Source organism: Sycon ciliatum, chromosome 4 (genome assembly GCF_964019385.1).
Source record: "Sycon ciliatum chromosome 4, ocSycCili1.1, whole genome shotgun sequence".
NCBI classification, from domain to species: domain Eukaryota; kingdom Metazoa; phylum Porifera; class Calcarea; order Leucosolenida; family Sycettidae; genus Sycon; species Sycon ciliatum.
The window spans coordinates 16,543,154-16,565,437 of NC_088646.1; the positions used below are offsets into that span (position 1 = coordinate 16,543,154).

A 22,284-nucleotide genomic window follows, 5' to 3' on the forward strand; every position below is an offset into this window, starting at 1 on the left:
TCGGGGTTTGGGATGGCCTGAATTTTGCAGCCATCAGCAAGCTAAGAATAAACAATTGCTCCCAAACTGGTCCCATGGAAGAAGTCTCGCAAAGATGATTCAATGGATTACTGATCCTCCCAATGCCCGACAACCCTCAAATCTCAACCTATCTAACCTACGGGTGGACATGAACAATACAACCTCATTTAAAGGCTTCTTTCTTTCTCCTTCTTCATGTAGAAACAACAAAAGTTCTCCTTCTTCATGCAGAAACAACAAAGAGAATTTCTGGCTTCTTTCTCCTTCATGCAGAAACAACGCCCGACAACCCTCAAATCTCAACCTATCTAACCTACGGGTGGACATGAACAATACAACCTCATTTAAAGGCTTCTTTCTTTCTCCTTCATGTAGAAACAACAAAAGTTCTCCTTCTTCATGCAGAAACAACAAAGAGAATTTCTGGCTTCTTTCTCCTTCATGCAGAAACAACAAGAGTTCTCCTTCCTCATGCAGAAACAACACCCGTGACTGTTGTTTCTGCATTTCTGCACAAGCCAAGAAGAACTCTGATTGGCTAAGGCCGGTTGACCAATCATCTCAGGTGTGAAGTTCAGAGCCAGGGTAGGCTATAAAAGTAATCATTCCAGGAGGGGATGGTGGTCGGGGTTTGGGATGGCTTTTCCGGCTTTTTTCTCCTTCCTTGTTTCTGCATGAAGAAGGAGAAAGAAGGAGAACTCAGTATTGTTGTTTCTGCATGAAGAAGGAGAAGATGAAGGCAGAGAAAGAAGGAGAATTCTTGTTGTTTCTGCATAACAACAAGAGTTCTCCTTCTTTCTCCGCCTTCACCACACAGCAGTAAGTGGGCGAGGACAAGTTGCAGAAAATAGATTTTCCGGCTTTTTTCTCCTTCCTTGTTGTTTCTGCATGAAGAGGGAGAAAGAAGGAGAACTCAATCTTGTTTTTTCTGCATGAAGAAGGAGAAAGAAGGAGAAGAACTCTTGTTGTTTCTGCATGAAGAAGGAGAAAGAAGGAGAACTCTTGTTGTTTCTGCATGAAGGAGAAAGAAGGAGAACTCTTGTTGTTTCTGCATAACAACAAGAGTTCTCCTTCTTTCTCCTTCTTCACCACACAGCAGTAAGTGGGCAAGGACAAGTTGCAGAAAATACATTGAGGGTATCAACTTGGTATTAAATATATGGAAGGTATCAAGGTATCATTCGTCCTGGCACCTACCCCTGTCCCGGGCAGAGCATGGCCAGCAATCAAGGACATCTGAGAGTTGTAATTTTTGTACTCCTCCGAGGTGTGATTTTTGGCGTGCTGGGCCAAGCACAAGGAAGCCATCTGCAAAAAAACTGCAGAAAATGGTTGTTGTTTGATCCTTTGGTGTAATCTTTGTTTCTAGTCGAAGAAAGTTGCTGTTTGGAGCAGAAACGCTGAAATTGACTATTTTCTGCATGTACTCATACATGTACTCATGTACTCAGGCATGCAGTCTCGCTCGTATTTTAGCTATTTTTCTGGAATGGATGCTGCTCTGCGCCCCTTGGTGAACATTTCCTGCGCTCGTGGAGCAGCTGAAAAGGACCACTGGTATGTCTGGTTCCTGGTTTGAAAGTGGAGAGTCGACTTTTGTGCCTTGAAAAAGGAGTAGAGAGCGATAAAGGTACGTCTGTGGCTGATTTTTGAGTGCTCCTCGTACATTTTTGATCGTGATAGAAATTCTCCGACCAAAGTCAGACCAAAGTCGTACAGTTTTCTTGTGAATTTTTTTGTTGTTTCATCTCGTATCTATGTCAGTATCGTGATGGTGAAGTGGAGAGGGTGATTTTCTTCCTCTAGGCTTCGTTCGGCCGACTTTGCTTCGTCCTCGTTGAAAAGTGATCCTGAAAAAAAGGTCGATTCGCAAAATTATGTTGATTTTGAATGTACGAGATGACATGCGATTGCTGGCTATGTAATACAGTCAGACTGCTCGATTAACAGGATACTATCACCGGGGGAGGGAAATGTTCACGGTTCGCGTGAGACTCGGCTGAAGGCCGAGTTTCCACATCCTTAGGAATGCCACCACCCTCCATGGATGCATGTGGTCTATCAAAAGGTTTGATATCGTGAGTACATGTATAATGGTCACATGCAGTCCAGTTAGTGCGCACATTCTGTAAAACTAAAGGGGAAGAAGTTGAACCTAAAATCAAAATTTCACCAGTTGTAGTCTTTGTTGGGGTGCTGAGTCGAATGGTCTTGGTCCGAGGAAGCTGAGACGCTCCGTTCCTCATTTATTCCCAATCGAACTCGCGCACTTCCACCAAAACTGGGTGACTGCGCCCTACTAGATGGGGATTTGTATGCAAACTGTCACTAAAAGCGTCATTTCGTTCTTATAAAGTCACGGATGACCGCGATTGGCCCATATGTTGTAGTCTTTTGGACGCTGAGTCGACTGGTTTTGGTCCGAGAATGCTGCGATGCAGCGTTCCTCCTTTATTCCCAATCGAACATGGTTGAACAAGCGGTCACGTGCTCCTGCATACACCAGTCACCTGGTCACCGTGCCTAGCCTAGCGCCTGCAGGGTACAACTTACAGCCTGTTTGACCTTTTTTGGGCGCACTTTTGTCACTCGAGTTGAACTCGAGTTGAACCTTGGTGTGGAAGTTATCGCTTGCTGGCGCGGTGACCAGGTGATTTGAGTACCCAGGAACACGTGACCGCTTATTCAACCATGTTCGATTGGGAATAAAGGAGGAACGCTGCATCGCAGCCTTTTCGGACCAAAACCAGTCGACTCAGCGTCCAAAAGACTACAACATATGGGCCAATCGCGGTCATCCGTGCTATTATAAGAACGAAATGGCGCTTTTAGTGACATTTTGCATACAAATCCCCATCTAGTAGGGCGCAGTCACCCAGTTTCGGTGGAAGTGCGCGAGTTCGATTGGGATTCAAGTAGGAAGGGAGCGTCTCAGCTTTCTCGGACCAAGACCATTCGACTCAGCACCCCGAAGACTACAACTGGTGAAATTTTGATTTTAGCCTTAACTTCCCCTTTAAAGGGGCACTCCGGGAATTTTTTCGGTGGTGCTTTCTCTTCATGGGGGCCTTATATGGCCCCCAAGGAATGGGGAATCGTGAAAACTAGACCCAAAAAGTCGATATATGAAGCCAGAGAGGGCCCAGTTTGTCTCCTCTTTTGATGGTTTTGATGACGTCACATGTGATTAGTATTCAAATTCTCTGCATTTGAAGATCTTAGTTGTTTGAATTTTCTGGTGATGAAGAACGATGTTTGGTCAACATTCCCAAGCTTCACAACTGCGACCATACTCTAAGGAACCTCAAGGACCTCCTGAGGTGCCCCTGGTAGAAGCGCAGCCTGATGAGGGCCAGGAAATTGGAGCGGACGACTTCACTGGTCAACAAGGAAATAACGATTGGTGTTCCTGCCAGAAATGTGGGGTGATGCAGAGGGCAGTCGATTACCTTCGCTGTCGAGAGAGCGCTGCAGCTGTTAGCATTGACAGCCCTTTGACATGCGTTACACACACCCCGGCTTCGCGTCAGCTTGTCTAAACAAAACTGTTCTGACCATATGCCTCACGGCGTATAGAGAATTTCAGGATCCTCGTACTCGAACCAGTGAAGTCGTCCGCTCCAATCTCCTGGCCCTCATCAGGCTGCACTTCTACCAGGCTCAGGGGGTCCTTCAGGTTCCTTAGAGTATGTCCGCACTACAGTTGTGAAGCTTGGGAATGTCGACCAAACATCGTTCTTCATCACCAGAAAATTCAAACTAAGATCTTCAAATGCAGAGAATTTGAATACTAAGCACACGTGACGTCATCAAAACCATCAAAAGAGGAGACAAACTTGGCCCTCCCTGGCTTCATATATCGACTTTTTGGGTCTAGTTTTCGCGATTCCCCATTCCTTGGGGGCCATATAAGGCCCCCATGAAGAGAACACACCACCGAAAAAATTCCCGGAGTGCCCCTTTAATAAGCGAGAAAAATGTAACAGAGTGCTTTAAGCAAGCAGGTCCGGAAGTCATACACTCCTTGGTTCTTACACTCGTACCTCGTTTATCCGGGCATTGCCCTTTGAACATTTTAAACTGTTAAGTGTCTGTAGCTCCAAATCACATACAGTCATGTTGATGGGCAAAGGTCATCAGGGTGGTGCCCCTATTTCCACAAAAGTGACAAAAGAGTAGTAATATTTCCACTAAAATGCACCCAAACGGTACCCGGCACACCGAAGTAACTTCCGCGTCCGGATAACCGAGGTATGAGTGTACAGAGTTTACAGCTTCCTGATTCTGGTTTCTGCATGCTACATGGAAACCGGATATGACAGAGCTTTTCAAAAATGTTTGAACTGGTTTGATGACAAACCATGCACTGGTATGCGCGAGGTCCTGTAAGGTTGTATGTGTCACATATGCTGCAAATTGGTTGCCCGTGATTTTCTTCCGGATGGCAAGGGATCCGGATAAAAGATCTAGACCGGGTCGGATAAGCGAGGTCTGACTGTACTTGATACTGGTGCGGATTGTTAAATCAGACTGGATCTGATGGAAGCTTCAATAGCACCATTGATTACTAAAGAGTTAGCCCAAGTTCCCGTGTACTTACAGGCACGTGTGTCTGCCTGCATGTCCGTGCACGTCTACACAATCTGCACTTGCACGGGCATACACATAAGCATACCGTCATACACCATGTACCATGTACCATGTATACGCCCGTCGCAAGAGAAGCACGCAAATCTGCAAATGCACTGGATGTGCACCCACAGATTTTCTCTTATAGCAACAATAGCGAACAAGATCTGAATGAGACAGATCAAGACTTGCGCCAGATAACTGTCTACTCCACACATCTGGCGAAGCCATGTGAATCGACCACCAATGCACACCTGGTCTACACCACACGGAGTACATCGGCATAAAACGGCCAAGACAGTTACCTATGCACACCCTATACTTGCTGGGGTAACCAGTATAGACAGCACGCTGCTTTGATAGAAGCAGACACTAGATGCACTGGTACCTTGAAGTGAAATTGGAGGTACTTTACCACCCAGCCTCGGCTACTGAGTACTAGGAACCCAGAGCCAACAGACATACCAACAACCTCTGCCATGAAAGCTATTATAGTAACGACACACTGGATTGTGGAGCCGAAACTAGTCCAACTTCCAAATGCTTTGGCAAGAAGGTAGCCTTCCGACAGGTTGGACACACACACACACACACACACACAGGCGCGTGCGCCGTATGGGTTCCTGGGTGCCCGGAACCCCCCTTTTTCGCTCAAAATGCAGAATTTTGCTTCATTTTTTGAAAATTTTCCCGGGGAGGCCCCCGGAACCCCCCCCCTTGAAGGGCACCGGCGCACGCGCCTGTCACACACGCACACACACACACACATATATGCAATTGATACATTGGGAGGGCAGCACAACTTGTGAATATAAATTTCAGTATGCTGTCAGCTACTTACCAAAAAGATGTCCATGGCTGGAGCTGCAGGGATAAGTGAAGGTAGAACCACTGCCAACCTAATGGAAGGTGCTGCACTAGATGACCTTCCGGTAATACGAGCAACCACTGTCAACAAGCAAAGAAACAACACACAGTACAACTCTCAATCAAGGAAAGCTGAAAACCTACAAATGTCAAGCTCTTCACCGCCATCATCATCAATGAGGACTCAGAAATTTACTAACCAGTTTGAGATTGTCTTCAAATGAAATACAAGAAACATGGCAACGAAACCTAAGGATAAGTAGCGTAACAAAGGTTACAGCTAAAGTGATAAATTTTGCGAAGAATTATGCACAAGGGGAGAGAAACAAAGGGAAAGAGAGAAAGAGGTGAGAAGTGAGAAGTGAGACAAGAGGGACTAAAACACACCGCACACTGTGCAGTATAATAATTATTAGCTTCTGACATATTCAGATGGGTGAGACCACGAACACAAGTACGTGACAAAACAGAGAAGTGGCTATCAGAATATGCACCAGCAAATTCAGCATTAGCGATGAGGTGGTGGACAACAGGAGAATCATATGTCACAAGTTCACAATCAACAGAACAAACATTGACACGTGAGGTAGGTACACAATTGGACTTTTCCGGCGATAACACTGCCCCTGTTCTTGAGGGCGCAGAAGCTGACGCCACATCAGTCGCTGTCGACTGACATTTCCGTTGACTGCTGTTGGCACTGCCATTGACCCTGCTGTTACAGACCTGGCAGATACTGCCGTCGACACTGCCAACACTGTTCCACCTCAGCATATGCGTGGATGTCCACGTCGCCTCTTGGTGATGGTCGTCATACTCACTGCTGTTGCTGCGAGCACATCCTCCGAACCCGACAACAATCCATCTGAGCCACCTACGAAGCAGATTTAGCAACCGTGTCCGCCAATGGATCCGCCCCATATGCCATTATCGTTCGATGCCGCGGGCATCAACTACACAACGCAGGGGATGTGGTAGGCCAAGGAAAGTTTCTTTGCCAATGGTGTTGCCTGCTTTGTTCCCTTCTTCGGCACCACAATCTGCATCTCTGAATAACAGGGCGAGGAGCGAGCTTTCAGAGGCGATATTGGCAGCGGCTTCTCTAATGCCGCCCTCTGTTTCTCCTGTGAATGCGTCGTCGGTTGACCCACCTGGTTCCAGATTGGCCGCAGTGTTGCCGTCGATAACAACACATGAAGGAATCACTGAACTGGGTACGGAACTAGCCTGAGTGTAATCGGGGAACGTGCAGCCAGCATGGGACAGACGCAGCGAGCATGGACAACGGTGCTGCTGGTCCGAAACCAGCATTGACGGACACAGCGGAAACCATGGCACCTACTACTTCAGAGGTAGAAACTGTGTCGACGTCTCTTCACGGCATGAACCTTCGACCACGGAAGTCGACAGTGCAGTATTTCTGTGGTTCCAGGGTGCTAGGTGGTCTGGCTCATGATGGACGGAGAACAACGAGGACACAACAGGCGTTAGATGATGGTGAAGAGGAGGAGTAGGAGTTGGAAGCAGGTGGAGTTCATGAAGGTGAGACCGAGGAAGACGCGGATATTGACACCGATGGTGGTGAGTGTGACTGTGAGCTGGACTTTGATCAGAAGAAGTCTTCTGCCTACTTCGAAGTATATGCAATTTGTTAACCCATCCTGATTGCTAATGAAGAAAGTGTTGCGGCTCCGAACGTCAGACACTTTCTTTATTACTAACCGCCGATGTCGCAACATCTTTCGTCATCCTGATTGTTGTCAGTCTTATTCGGATTATTGCTTCACTGTCCTGTGCTAGTCATGCCCATGTGATGTCATGCCCATGTGATGTCATGCCCATGTGATGTCATGCCCATGTGATGCAGCTGAAAGTGTCAGAGTCTATATCATACAAGTATGCATTAATTTTTTTTACTTGTACAAACCTGATTTGTGTGTCCGACAAGAAAGTGTCATAACCCTGAAACTGTTCACCTAGCACCTTGTGGACTTGATGTTGTTATTGTTGTCCCCCTGCTCCCTGTTCCCATGATAGTTTCACATTATATTTGTCCTTCAGATTTCTCTATTTTGTTGTCCCCTTGTGTGTTGTGTGCATGCCACTGTCATGCTTATCGCTTTACTGTGTCCCACCCGCCTGTGTGGATTCACAGACTTTTCCCATTTGTGTCTTTCCCTCGAACCAGTGAATGCTCAATTAAAAGTGCTATTTTTCTTTTCTATTCGCGCCGCTTTCTGTTCCATAATTTTTTTATTATTATAAGATTGTGCACTTAGTATTCCACCCTTCGTTACGTACATTCACTGATGATCGTAACAAGAAAACTGTTCTGAACAAATATGTTGAAAGGAAAGGGACATATGGATACAAGTTAACTTAAGAGTAACTCTCCATCACTGTAACCAGATACTATATACAGTCAGAAAGTGCAACAACTAGGCACACAACTGACAGAGTACTGAGACATTCGACGTCCTGACACCTAGCTTCCACACATCTCCGTAGCGCTAACCGACAGCCTTCCAACTCGGAAGGTTCAAGGTTATGGAAAGACCAAAGAGCGGAAGGTAAGCGCAACGAAAACGAGCACAAGCTACAGTCCCAACGGAACAAAGAATGTCGACTTTCTGACTGTATTATAGAATCTAGTCACAGTGATCGAGAGTTACTCTTTTAGTACTCGTATCCATATGTACTTTTCCTTTCTACATTTTATTATTGGCTCAACATCCGAGTTTCAAACAAATATGTTCTTCCCATTTACACTATGTCTACTTCACGGGGTTTTTTTCTCTCTCCAATGCCCGTTACTACACCCTTGTTATGCACCTATGTACCAAAAAGAATCGGGCTATCGCACAGTTTGTCCTCCTGATTTCCACAATATTTCTCCTTCTTTTTCAAAATCTTGTGCCAGGCGCGAGAACACGGCATTACATTTTCCGAGAAGAAATTCAGGTTTGCAGAGAAGGAAGTGCACTTTTGCGGCTACATGATAGGACAGACAGGATGGCGTATGGATGATGAGAAGTTGAAAGCAATTCAAGAGTTTCGCACGCCTAAGAATCGAACGGACCTCAGATCGTTTTTAGGGCTTGCGACTCAATTCACACCGTGTTTGGCCACTCACGCACAGCCTCTAAGAGATTTATTGAAGAGATCAACAGACTTTCTATGGCTTCCAGAACAGTCAAGCTATGTCTGAAATGAAAAATACACGTTTCGACACACCGACGTTGGCATATGTCGGTTTGGTAGTCCATTGCACTTAGAAACAGATGCATCCAGAAAGAATGGCCTCGGATTTGCATTGTTACAATTTCAAGAGGGCGCTTGGCGATTAATTCAATGCGGCAGTAGATTCATTTCAGAAACCGAATCGCGATATGCTATGATAGAACTGGAATGTTTGGCAATAGTCTGGGCAGCACACCAATGCCATGTATTTCTGGCTGCCACAGAATTCACAATTATCACAGATCACAAGCCACTGATAGCGATGCTGAATCAGTATACACTGGTTGCAGGCATTTCAATTCACGGCAGAATGGAGGAAAGGGAAGGAGTATTTCCTGGCCGATGCATTGTCCGAGGCGCCGGTGGATCGGCCAGGAGGGAGAGACTAGCTGGGTGAGATGTATCAAGACGGCGTCAACGATGATGACGATGACGAAGACATTGCAACCCCGACAATCACACACATATGCGCAGTCGAAACCCCTCAGCAGGAAGGCCCCGATATCCAGAAAGAAGCCCTGAAGAAGGCGGCTGAGGAGGATCCAGAGTACCAGGTATTGCTACGGACAATTTGCGAAGGGTTTCCCCAGGAGTCGAGCGCAGTCGCAGCAGCCTCCAGGCCATACTGGAATGTCCGGGAACATTTAACAGTAGAAGATGGTATAGCTTTGAAGGGCCAATGCATAGTGGTGCTGAAACGGCTACGACGACAAGCGCTAGACAGCATTCACGCAGCGCACCAAGGTATCGAGCGTACCAAGCGACGGGCCCGACAGACGATATATTGGCCGAACATTACGCACGACATTGAGTCCCTCGTCAGAGGTTGCAAAGTATGCAGCGAGCATCAAGATAGCGTCACGGAGGAGCCGATGGCATTCGAACCAACTCCCGAGTTCCCGTTCCAAACGGTCAGTGCCGACTTGTGCTCATGCCAAGGACAGCAATATTCGGTGTATGTGGATGTTAAGTCAGGTTGGCCATGCGTGGAACGGCTTGGTCAGGCAACAACAACCATCGACGTGATCAAGCCGATACGTCGGTGGTTTGCGGAAGTAGGAGTACCAAAGAAGATTAAAACAGACGGTGGTCCACAATTTACCTCGAAGAGGTTCGAGGATTTCTGCAAGAAATGGCAAGTAACTCACAAAAGATCAACACCGCATTATCCATAGGCAAACGATCATGCGGAGGCAGCAGTCAAGGCGGTCAAACGGTTGATTCTAAAAACTTCTGTAGATGGCAAGCTGGACACCGATGAATTTCAGCGTGCTGTACTAGAGTGGAGGAACGCGCCTCGTGCGGACGGTCGTAGCCCATCGCAAGTGGTATATGGGCGGCCGATGGCATCATTCGCGTTTGCAAACCACAGAACATTCTCGATTGAATACCAGCGAAAGGCGGATGAGGCCGATCATGCAGCTACCACCGCACGAGCACACAATCAAGCCTACAACAGATCAGCACATGAGCTTGCAGCACTGAAGATAGGACCTATGGTAGACGTGCAGGACAGCCCCCGATCTGGGAGATGGGCAACAACAGGTACAGTTGTGGCCATTGGTCAAAATCGAGACTATTTTGTGAAGTTGCCCAGTGGCCGTGTTTACTGGAGGAACAGACGGTTCTTGCATATTCACTACCCCGCAACCCCGGTTGCAGTGAGCCTGATGCCACATCAGAGGGAAGACGCTCACCAGAAGCGTCCGCGAGACGAAGGTCATGAGAAGCAGAACCGGCCAAGTACGGCACAAGTCAATCCGAGTTTGCGAAGATCCGATCGCACACGAAAGCCAGTGGCACGCTTTGGCATCGCCAGTTTTAGAGGACAATCTTATGATTAGAACTTCTAGATGTACCTTGATTGCAGATTTGGAATTATGCAACAAGCTTGAAAGGGAGGCGATGTGATATCGCGTGATATTACATCATAACACATACAGCGTCACACATTGAGTGCGAGATTAGATAACATTGATATTATCACTTATGTGTTGAGTTAGAAGTCATCTTGCATTGTGTTCAGTTTCATCAATTAGGGGTGAAACGAAGGCCTCAATTTGCCAAACAAACCTTCTTCATGAAAACGAACGAAGGTGTCGAAGGATTCTTTTACCAGTTCACAGTTCCTCTTGAAGCACACTCTGTGCATGTGCCCTACAAAGTACATGACTGTGCACGTGTTTGCTGTGCAGTCACCACAATTGGCACGCCCATAGCTTTTGCACTGCGCAGTTTGCACCCTAAACTGCCCAAGACTACTTCTGCACACCTTGGCCGTGAATGGCCACGCTCAAGCCCAGTCCGTGGCCTACTATGGACTTGCAGTGGCACCTACCGGGAGCCAAGTGGACACAAAACTAGTCGACTGTACAAACTACAGTACAGTACCTCCTGTATACAAGGACGATCAGTGCATGTGTGTACAGAAATCGTGTGTTGACCTTCTTTTGAAGTGAAAACGAAGGTTTGTTTCAAATGAAAACGAAGGTTCTTCGAACCTTCGACACCTTCGTTTCACCCCTATCATCAATATAATATAAGGTCAAGCATTGAAACAATAAATCAGTTCAGAGTCTGATCAGGCCACAACAAGCTGAGGCCCACCGCCGGTGACTCCCGGCGTGTAACCCATTTTACTGGTAGATAGTCTAAGCGAGTGGCTTTGATGGGACCTTAATACTGGAGGGAAAGTTATGCACGTCTTTGAGCTCCTTTTTTTGGAAAAACACAAAACGCTTGAAGGGATACACAACTTTATCCGGCCTGCATTCGTCGATGGAGATGCAAACGGCGCCCTCCAGAAGGCCAATGTTGTCAAGTATTAAAGAAAATTGCTACACACTCGCGTGCTAGTTTGTACGTGAAGCGGTGTGTGGGTTACAGTGACTCAGGGCTGCGTCCCACCCGCCTGTGTGGATTCACAGGAAGTGTGTGTTACGAAGTCTGAAGAAAAGGTTGAACGGTCTCTGCTGGGATAACAGCTTCACCATAGCTCAGTGGTTAGAGCATCGCTGGCCTCGAGCGAAGGCTGTTTCGAGTCCTGGTGGTGACAGTCAATTTTTCTTCAGACTTTTCCCGTTCAACAGTGCTTCTTTCCCGCAAACCAGTGAACATCTCCCTTTTGTTCGCAATTTTGAAACCATTTTCAAGTTGCTATGTTGAAGTTTTAATTTTGCATGCAATTAATTCCTGTACGCAGCATATATGCAGAGCTGCACACTCTGGCTTATGTACTCTTGGTAATAGACTAGCATATGTGGCCTATTAGTATTAGGCTATTGTCTGGCAGGAGGATCTAGGAATACTAATACCAAAGAAACCCACCACAACGTGTAGCAAGACACGAAAAAAAGATAACGTGTGGCGAGTAACCAACCAGCTCATTATTTCTATCGAGGAATTGTCCTAGAGCTTACCACTTCTCAGGGCTTTTCAATCCGCGCGTTTCACTGTTTCTCCTTCTCTGCAACTTTCCCCCCAGAATTCTCGTCCATTAGCCCGGCACAAATACTCTAGTGTGTACGAGATTCGGACGGCAGCGGTTAGCTATTCGCCTCGTTCATTAGCGCGGCTCTGCTCTGAACTGTCGTAGTCTAGCAACCATGATTTCTTTCCAGGAGGGTACCAAACTCAAGGTAAGGACCCCTGCAGTGAAGGCAGTCTCGTCGTCTACTACATAATCCAACAATTGCCTGAAAAAATGGAAGAGGAAACGAGCCTGTGCATGTGTGGTCTCATCTGAGCGCGCTACTTTTCAAAAAATAGAAGCTGAAAGCCATGAAAGTCGAAGCATTCTGTCCGCGCGTCTGTGTCTCACAACACAACGCGCGCGACATGAAATTAGCTCACGCAAAACGATCTTGACGACTTCAGCTTCAGGCTTCAAGTTCACTGTGAGTTGCGCTTTCGCCTTTCGCCGAGGTAGTTTCGGCCAGGGAGTACTCCCTGGTTTCGGCCATGATGGCATGAATCCCGGCACCATGAACCACGCTGCTTGCCGCATGCACACTTGCACAGTCGCACAGCCGAGAGTGCAGTGAGCACTAGCGCACTGCACACAGTCACACACACACAACATGCTGACTGATTGCTGAGTAGGTCACGTGATGCGAGCCATAGCAACCGCTAAAATGACGTCAGCTTAGTACGAGTGGGCATGAGGAGGTGAAATCGAGAGAGCTAGAGAAGAAGAAAGCAAGAAAACAAATTTTGTCGTTTCTTTGAAGAGAGAGCTTCACCTGTGGTTGTCTCTCGCCTCCCCTGCTTGCCGATTTGGACTGGTGCGTCCTCGGTTGCAGGCGGCGACAATGGCTGCCGCCTCTTCAGGAGGTTACTTGTTCCTATCCTGTTTGGCAGTCCTGTTCTGCCCGGCTATAGGTCAGGATGGCTCCTGCCGAGATTTAGGATTTTCATCCAACTTGCTGTGCAGTTCTTGTGATGAGTTGTCATCACTGTCCATGAAGTTTCTGGAAGACGACTGCCGGCGATGCTGCCAAGAGGAGAAAGAATCTGGCACCGAGTCTGCAAAGTTTGCGAAGGCTGTGCTGGAAGTGTGCAACTGAAAATTGGGTCGCTTCCCGCAGATCCAGGCGTTTGTGAAGGGAGATATGCGTCACGAGTTTGCTAACTTGGAAGTTAGGAACAAGCGTGGTGCTAACCCAGTACTTCACATGCAGGATGCGGGGGGAGAGGTCAAAGACAGTTTGGCCATCGACTCTTGGAACACTGACAGTATCAAGGAATACCTGTCCGCCCATCTTCAAGCCTAAACAACCTCATAGGCTGATAAGCTATGCCACTGGAACAGCAGGAACTCTGTCTTTATGACTTGACCTCCGTAAAGCCTCGCGTTTGGTGGGTTGTCAACGATGCTGTGACACGTACCCTTGCTCATTCCATACTGGCCTAGATCGAATCACTAACATCTTTGTGATTGTTTTGTTTGTTTTGGTATGCTGTCTATGTTTGCTGTTTTTTTTGTCTGCTCTGATAGTTTTGATCTGTGCAGTTTCTATGTGCATGAGTTGTATTTGTTTTTCCCATTGAAGGCTTCATGATTGCAATTAGAAGACCAGTAGAATCCAAACTCAAAGCATGAGGTCTGTGTTGGGTCTGACTCTGGGTTGCATTATGCCATCCCAGTACGGCTTAGTACCAGTGCAGACACTAGCAGACAGTGTGTTGGAATGCAGTATTGTCGTATACAGCGTCAGTCAGCAGATGTTTCAAATGGCAGGCTAAGTACACATAACAAGCTATGCACCGCGCGTGTCGCTACTGCTGTGCCGCGACTTTGCCAAAGCATCTCAATAGAATGTGTTAAGATGATTTGGCAAAGTCGCTGATGATGTCCTCGCATAACCTCTACTGTGAACCGCCCGATATTTGCGTTACGCTCTTCTCGCGAAAATAGCGAACATTAATCCATCACGAATATTAGGCAGTTTACAGTATATCTAGCAAGGATGGCGGACAAGATCTTTGTATTTTGTTATTTTACTTGGGCATATCTGAATGAAACAGATCAAGACTAGCGCCAGTGGATTACAGCCTAGTCCACTGGCGCAACCATGTGAATGGACACACCTTGTCTCCACCACACGAAGCACATCGGACTAGGACGCACACATACACACACAAGAAAGCTGGGTATCCATTCTAATAAAGAAGAAAACAAGCCAAGATGGATTTAATATCAGAGAAAAAAAGTTTCGTGCTCCAGTCACAGGGAGAAGTAAATAAGGCTTTGTAAGATGGTAATAGAACTTGGAATATCAGTCAGTAATTCAAGGGCAAAACTATTGTGCAGAGATAGGTCATGTGAGTTAGAGAGAAGTAAGTAAATCTCAAAGCCATACTTGATCATCAAGGCTTACAGTAAAACGTACACCTATCTAGTGGCATCTAGTCTGCCGCTGCTGAGTATCTACCATACAGAGACCCGGCACTAGGTCAAAGCATGCACTTGGCAGGCATGGAACTGTCCCAGTACCAAAAATTGAAACAAAAAATGCACAAAGGCACAACTGAGCTGCACTGTACGATGCAGCAGTCCGCAGGGGCATGATACGGGCAAGCAGCTTTGCACTATTAAAAACAAAACAATCAGCCAAAAAGAGCAGCAGGTATAAATTACGATGGCGCTTTGGGGCCATCTGCGAAAACATACACAGCAAAATGGCATGCGTGGGCTAGCAACACAGAGTTTCATGGGGCTGGGAAGGGGTCAAGTAAGCGTGACACTGCTTGTATCAGTAACATCAAATTTCTAGTGTACATACCAAAATTGCGACCAGCACACATCAAAACAAACCAGCGTCATTGCAAATACGCAATATTCGGATTAAAAATCGCGGGGCAGAAACATAGCCCAGCACTGTCCTCCGTACAAGGATGAATTAGAACGAACGCTGCACGCTCCCAGGCGGAAACAGCAAACAGATGTGACTGCAATGCATGCTGCACTATGGCTCCTGGGTAGGAATTCCAAGCAGCCTGAACCAGAGCGGGCCCAGTGCTGTGCAGGCCATGCAAGTACCTCCATACGTTACAAGCCGGTAACGGATCTACGACACAGAACGGCACAGCCAGAAATGTTTTACACTCATACCTCGGTTATTCAGACACCGAAGTTACGGGCACTTCGGTCTACCGTGCACCCTTAGAGGGCCAGTTTTAGTGGAAATATTACTGCACTTTTGTCACTTTTGCGGAAATAGTGACGCCATATGCCATATGTATCGTCTTTCCCCATCAAAATGTACTTGAAGTATGTGAATTGGAGTTACGGATATTTCGATGTGACGGGCAGTGCCCGGTCCCGGACCTCCCGGATAAGCGAGATATGCGTGTACTGCATGGGAGAATGGTGAACGTTCATTTCCCTATAGAACGGAAGGCCTTAGGCTTAGGCCTGTGGGGATGCCCCATTTATTAAATAAATAAATAAAACTAGGCCACCCAGAATTAATTCGTTGTTTCGGGTCACCCGACCGTTTTTTTTCACCCGACCGCAAAACATTTTTTTATTGTGCATGCAAATGTACATGACTAGACTATGTACAAACGTGCACGCGACCCTAATAATAGGGAGGTTTATAATATGTAGTCCCACGTAATCTGCAAAGCATCGTGTTGAAAATATATACCACCTCAAGACAAACTGTACTGCACTGCGTAAATTTGTGTAATACGGTGTGGTGCTGTAGGTGGGCTGGGGAAACCCGCGGCATCAAAAAGGTTCACTTTGCATCAGAGGCCAGTTCAAAGTCCAGTGCTTTCAGACAGTATGTGAACCTTTCCGCAAACGTTTCCTTGGCCAAGCCTCTCTGCCACTACAATTTGACAAGACAGTGTTGTCCAAGCTGCTTTCTTTATCAGGGCCCGGTCACACATGCATTGGGGTTTCGCTTCGGCGACGAGGTTCTGGGGCAGCGAGCCTGGTGTCGCTCCAGCGAACTACTTGTGTATGGTCACACATACAAACAGGGCACAACTCCTACTTTGGCGGAAAATGAGAGTAAAAAGTGGACTGTGGTGCATACGGTACGGAGAATAGACGAGGTCAATGACTATCTTGCACGCATTTTTGTTGCATAGACATCATACGCATACAAATTTCTTGTAGCAAATCCATATACAGCAGACCGTGGTGTTTTCCGCTGAAGCGAAACCGCAGAAGCGACAGTCTCGCTTCAAAAATGTTGGAGGACGCGGATTGGAGTTTCCGCTTCAGCGGAAGTTCCGCTTTTCGCCGTTGCCATGGTATTTTTCGCTCCTGCGACGTCGCTTCAGCGGATCCGCTACTTTCGAGTGCATGTGTGACCGGGCCCTTAGCGTGGTTAGTGCCACCAAACCAGGTCGCCTGCGCTGCAAACAGCCTTCTCTGCACTGTCCACACACTAAAGTACCTGTCAAGCCAACATGGCATGTGTACAGATGTATGAAACACGCAAATATAGTAGGGATACCGAAAAGACCATCATCATACACAAGTTGTACATCTTATCAGAGTACGCCATAGTCCCACACATTTGTATATGCGCTCATGGGATCATGAGGAGGAAATTCCGTGCGACGAAAAAGGACTGTACTAGGCATGTGTATATCTTACCCGGGGCTTTTTCTGGCCAGTGAATCCCACACACACACACACACACACACACACACACACACACACACTTTGTGAACGTTGCTCGGCGGAGCAGCTCTCCAATGCTGGTGTATGTGCTTAAAAGGTAACTACAAGCTATAACGTACCACAACAGGAAGTTGTTCCTTGGCTGGTCCCTGTGTAGGATCGGCGTACTTAGAGAAAAACTTGATTGACGATGACTTCAGGACCATCCGGACCACCAGCAGCAAGAATACGCCAGCTATATACCGCAGCAGTCCTGCTACAATCTAACCACAGAGAAAATGACAACAAGACGACAAAAACAGGGTCACAGGATGTGACGAAACAGAAAGAGGAACACTGCAAATCTTTCCGGCATATTCAGGGAGCTGCGTCAAAATTTGTTGGAGTCCAACATACCAGCTTGGTGGTGGCGGTGGAGGGAAGGCGGGGGATTTCTTCAGGAATTCACAAGCAACAGCTAGCCTATACTAGTACTAGTGAAATGTGACTACACTCATACCATGGATAATCTGGGCAATGCAGGATCAGGCGCTGTCCATTAATCCCAATCATATACCAGTACTTCATAAAGACTACTTGTAGAATTGTGGCATACGACGTAATCGTTTTAGCAAAAACCGAGTGATCAAGAGTAGCACCGACAAACATTTCCACATGTTCCCAGTATAGGCTAAAGTGCACAGCATTCAGGATATCTGTCTATCTGTCAATCTATCTACATGACTATCTATCTATCTCTATCTATCTATCTATCTATCTGTCTATCTATCTATCTATCTATCTATCTATCTATCTCTATCTATCTGTCTGTCTATCTATCTATCTATCTATCTATCTATCTATCTATCTATCTGTCTATCTATCTATCTATCTATCTATCTATCTATCTATCTATCTATCTATCTATCTATCTATCTATCTATCTATTTATCTATTTATCTATCTATCTGTCTATCTAATCGTATGCTGAGACAGTGCTACAGTGAACATACTTCATGCCTGTCTGGCGATGGCAGTTGGAATGGCTCAAGGTGACGATTGTCAAGGGGATTGAGTGTACCCACAGACATCCATAGTCCAATGTAGAAGCCCAAAAAGACGGCAATGATCGTGGGCATGTCCTTGGACGAGGACCTGCCAGAGGGAACATGTCCAGACAGCTATGTTACACACACTAAGGGGCCGTCCAAGGTTACCGGTAATATTTTCAAAACAAAAATATTTCGTTTGGGAGTGGGTGGGTTTGATGGAGTTTCGTTTTAAAAATAAATATTTGAATGCAGATGGAGAATGCCCAGTTACTTTTGGGTGTCGAAAATTGACATCAATATTTCATTGGAATTCGTTTTACCTGCAGAAAAGGTGGGCGGGCGGGGGCTGAAAAATACTAAAAAATTTTGTTTCGTAAAAACAATCGGTAACCCCAGACGGTCCCTAACAACATCACAGGGATAGAGCCAGAACAAAAGTGAAGAGGGGGGGGGGGGGGGGGGGGGAAGAGAGATCATCGAACCCAAAATTGTGTGAGTTTACCGCCATTCTGTGCCGCTACATTTTGCCGGCACCAGAAAGCAGGCGGCCAGTTATTGTACTTCCATTTCATGTATTTATTCACTGGCCACTGGAACCCGCCATTGATACGGTTTTAGAGGCAAGTGATGATTATGATGCAAAACCTCTTACAATGCTGTGCCCTCATCACGCATATAAAAGGGTGGTGCATTTATTTTTAACGCTTTCACTACCATTATTTTCGCAATTGAGTCCATTCACAGTCTACGAAAATACGACTTATGGTATATCTCTGCTCTCCTTTGGTCATTTCTCACAAACAACCACTCTCTGGAAAGCTAATGATGGCAGCTACGCACTCGTAGAAACTACAACACCAAGCGCCATTCGTGTGTGCCGCGCCGTGATGAAGAAGACGTTTTCAAACTCAAACAGATATGTGTGGCTCACTGATTTGTAAAATCGTGGCTCATAGAAACCAGACGAAGTTCTTGTGAAAATACCTAAAACCCGAAGGATTTCCAGCCCCAAAACGCACAGGTAAGCGAGAAGATATCAGAGTTATTCTCAGCGTGACGGCGACTCAAAAGGTTCGAATGCGCATTTTTGATCGCCCACTAGCTTCGAACTTCGTCGTGCGCCATTATGCACCAAGGAGTGAAAGCGATACTTAGAGTCGATAGCCAAGGTCTTTCTGAAGACGTAGAGCCCTCATTTGTAATAATCCGACAATATTTGAGCGTGTGACGAAATATTTAGTGATCGCCTATTGCATCGATCCACGTGGATCGATATTTGATCGGCTGGTAGTGAGAGTGTTAAAAGGAGCGGTCGAAAAGTGAAGGAGGGTGCAGCGCCCAGCAATGTCGCTTTGGCGAGAACTCTGCATCACTATTATTGGATGTCCATTGCATTACCAGTTCATACCCAACATTTCCCCATCCAGCAAGATAAGTAACAGCCCCTGCACATAGAAAAGAGCCCAGTTCTCTGCAACACGGGCACAAGCAAAGACCCCAAGACAACCACACACACACACACACACACACACACACACACACACACACACACACACACACACACACACACACACACACACACACACACACACACACACACACACACACACACACATGCCGTACACTAACCGGATAACAGCAGGATGGGGATAGAGCAAGATTCCCAGATATCCCGTAACCAGAGCGGAGATAGGACCTATCAGCGATGGCGTCATGTAGAGTGAGTCAAGCGGCTCCAGCAGCACTGAACCAGCCAGCATGATGCACGCTACCAGGCTGAACGCACCAAGCACATCCTGTATATGATAGTAATGCATTGACCAGATCAAGGCAGTGTGTGTGTTTATCAGTGGAAATTGCAATCTTGCCCCTGATTATGTTTACCTATACACACTACACAAAGTTAGTTCCGTTATTTCTTGATATTTAGCTACTAATCTTCCCTTTTTTTCTTATGCCCCTTTCTTACTCTACTTCATCTCTTCTCCTCAGTCTACACACTCCCCAATGAGTTTTCGCTCGACAGGAGACTGCACCGGTCAGCATCCATTTGCTTTTAGAGAATCCTTCAAATAAAATCATCAACAACGACGACGACGACGTGAGAAAAAAAACAGTTGAAACAACACCACCAACTCAGTGAGAATAAACGATTTCAAAGGTTTCAAAGAACTTACCAATGGTGTGTGGTGGCCAGAGTAGACGCGGCTGATTCCCATACACAGCACCATGGGCAGAACTACCAGAGTAGCTGGCAACAAAGAGAACTGTAGCAACATTGCAGAGACAACGAGAACTCGTACAAGCAGCGTCGATACACAATGTACATAACATGTAGAGTATGCTTGTGTGTGTGTGTGTGTGTGTGTGTGTGTGTGTGTGTGTGTGTGTGTGTGTGTGCGTGTGTGTGTGTGCATACATACATTATGCGGCTGTTTGTGTAGGATGTAACATTACAACACAATGCCATGTACTCAGCGGTGCTGGGACTATCACAACGTCAATGACCATGCATCCGTGGAATAACGGTAACGATGGGAAATTCTCAGCCCATGCATGTATGCAACCAGTGTTGTGAAGCTGAATAAGTACTGTGCCTCGTTATACGCATTGCCACTGGCTGCAAGGGTATAGCCAAACTGGTAGGGAGATCTCGAGGTTTTGGGGGGGGGGGGGGGGGGCTCACCTTGTGAAATATGGGGTTCTCCCCCTGGGAAACGTGGGGGGGGGGGGTCTCCCTCTGGGAAGCGTAGTTTGAAAATGCAGTCCAAAACAACAGAGCTGGGGTAAATTCTGATGATAGCAAGGAAAATCTATGGGGTTTCGCGGTAATGCCCCCTCCTCCCGCAGACGCCATAACTCCGCACACTCTCTGGGGTTAAGTACACGTACTCTTGGTGTTTCAGACTGAGACTCACCTCATAGCGAAAGTAGGAGACATAGATCAAGCCCCAGGCGAGGATGGCACCACTGGTGGTGTGTGTGGACGGCATGCCAAACTCCTGGCAGTGCTCGTCGTTCGCCTCGCGCAGAACTATGGCCGGGTCCGGCCGCTCCCACTGTATCTTGTCCTTCAGAGCCGTGCCCAGGTACATTGTAAAGAACCAGAGCAAGACGACGCGCCGTCCGACAAAGAAGTCAAAGTTCCAGAACATGATTGGCAGGAAGGCAATGAAGAACTCCTCCTCGCCAACCATGGATGCCATGTGGAAGATGGCCTTAACCACAGGATACTTGTGGATGATTTTGGTCTTGGGCTGTTGTGTGTCTTGCTGTGTTGCGTCATCAGCAGTGTGGCTGCAGTTAGCTGACGGTGATACTGTTCCATTACGACCATTGCCATTGGACTGTACATCCACACTATGCCCGTTACTGGCGTTAGCATGCCCGTTTGATCGGATAGTGCTAGCGTCGTTCTCCGTCGATGTTGAGCTGTCACCGTGCCGCGTAGATCTACGAAGCCCATGTCCACTTGCACTGGCACTGCCATTTCGCGTGTCCGTCCCGGCCACCTGCACAGATTTTCCGTTGCCAGTGGCGACCTCAATTGGGATCCGCTCCTTTCCGCAGAAGCGCTGGAATTTCGCCACGGCGTGTGGATCCCAGAGCCACGACATTGACATGACTGATTTTCCAAGACTGGCTTGTCAGCCAGAACAAGATCAGCACTCAACAGACCTCACGTCTTTCATCCGAGACTTCTTGCTAGTTTCGAGACAACTATCCTGCTGCGATTATAATAATTATGCACGGTGCTACTGCACAAGAACACTCCCTTGCATCCTCAGCGGATGTGAGAAACTGTTGACGCAAAGTCACTGCCCAACGTTCAAACGTTTTTAAAAAATACGCATGAAACAGCAGTGCATCCAAACTGTACTGCCTACTGGTCAACGACACCGATGAATTACGGCACGAAAAACGAAATGCGTGTAGTATTCACACAGTCAGAAACTGGAGGAAGTAACGTTCGGGAGATCGACTAGGATTACATACAGCTTTCCCCTCAAATTGTGTCCTGCATGCATTGAGCACGAAAAGTGCGCTCTGTCAGCTGGTCAAGAATCACGGCCATACTACAGTACTCACAGCAAGTGTAGTATCGCAGCAGTATCGAGCAGATTGTGTACGCATTGCAGAAAGCTGTGAGGAGGATTGTGTGTGAAGGATAAATTCCTGCACGTGCACGTGCTTGTGATACGCTATATACTATAGCCGGTATACCGGTATTAATAGCCGGCTCAAGTGACAAGTAGTTGCACGTGCTGTGAACATGGTATTGTGAAGTAATTAATTGTACGAAGTAGTGGTTGCGACTTCGGCGATGTAACATTCAGTAGTGCATGCAACCAA

General features: G+C 46.9%; 2 protein-coding genes and 1 long non-coding RNA gene across 3 annotated transcripts in view; 1 reads left to right on the forward strand and 2 right to left on the reverse strand.

Annotated features, from left to right (window-relative positions):
* LOC135813634 (uncharacterized) overlaps positions 1–12,601 on the reverse strand; it is a 14,576-nt gene extending 1,975 nt beyond the window's left edge. Inside the window, exons 1-2 of the long non-coding RNA XR_010553059.1 lie at positions 12,177–12,601; positions 5,492–5,598 (exon numbers count right to left, since the gene is read on the reverse strand). This is a non-coding gene — a long non-coding RNA (uncharacterized LOC135813634). The remainder of the gene's footprint in view (positions 1–5,491; positions 5,599–12,176) is intronic.
* A 348-nt stretch (positions 12,602–12,949) lies between these two features.
* Positions 12,950–13,852, forward strand: LOC135814709 (selenoprotein F-like). The gene has a single exon (XM_065327876.1). It carries the CDS (start codon positions 13,068–13,070, stop codon positions 13,527–13,529), a length of 462 nt encoding a protein of 153 aa, XP_065183948.1. The 5' UTR covers positions 12,950–13,067; the 3' UTR covers positions 13,530–13,852.
* Positions 13,853–14,422: 570 nt separating this feature from the next.
* On the reverse strand, positions 14,423–22,036 carry LOC135814708 (sphingosine-1-phosphate phosphatase 2-like). Its single transcript, XM_065327875.1, has 6 exons — positions 20,850–22,036; positions 20,109–20,198; positions 19,561–19,727; positions 17,893–18,034; positions 17,020–17,163; positions 14,423–15,326 (listed from the first exon to the last, which is right to left on the reverse strand). Exons 1-6 carry the CDS (start codon positions 21,552–21,554, stop codon positions 15,225–15,227), a joined length of 1,350 nt encoding a protein of 449 aa, XP_065183947.1. The 5' UTR covers positions 21,555–22,036; the 3' UTR covers positions 14,423–15,224.
* Between the last annotated feature and the right edge of the window lie 248 nt (positions 22,037–22,284).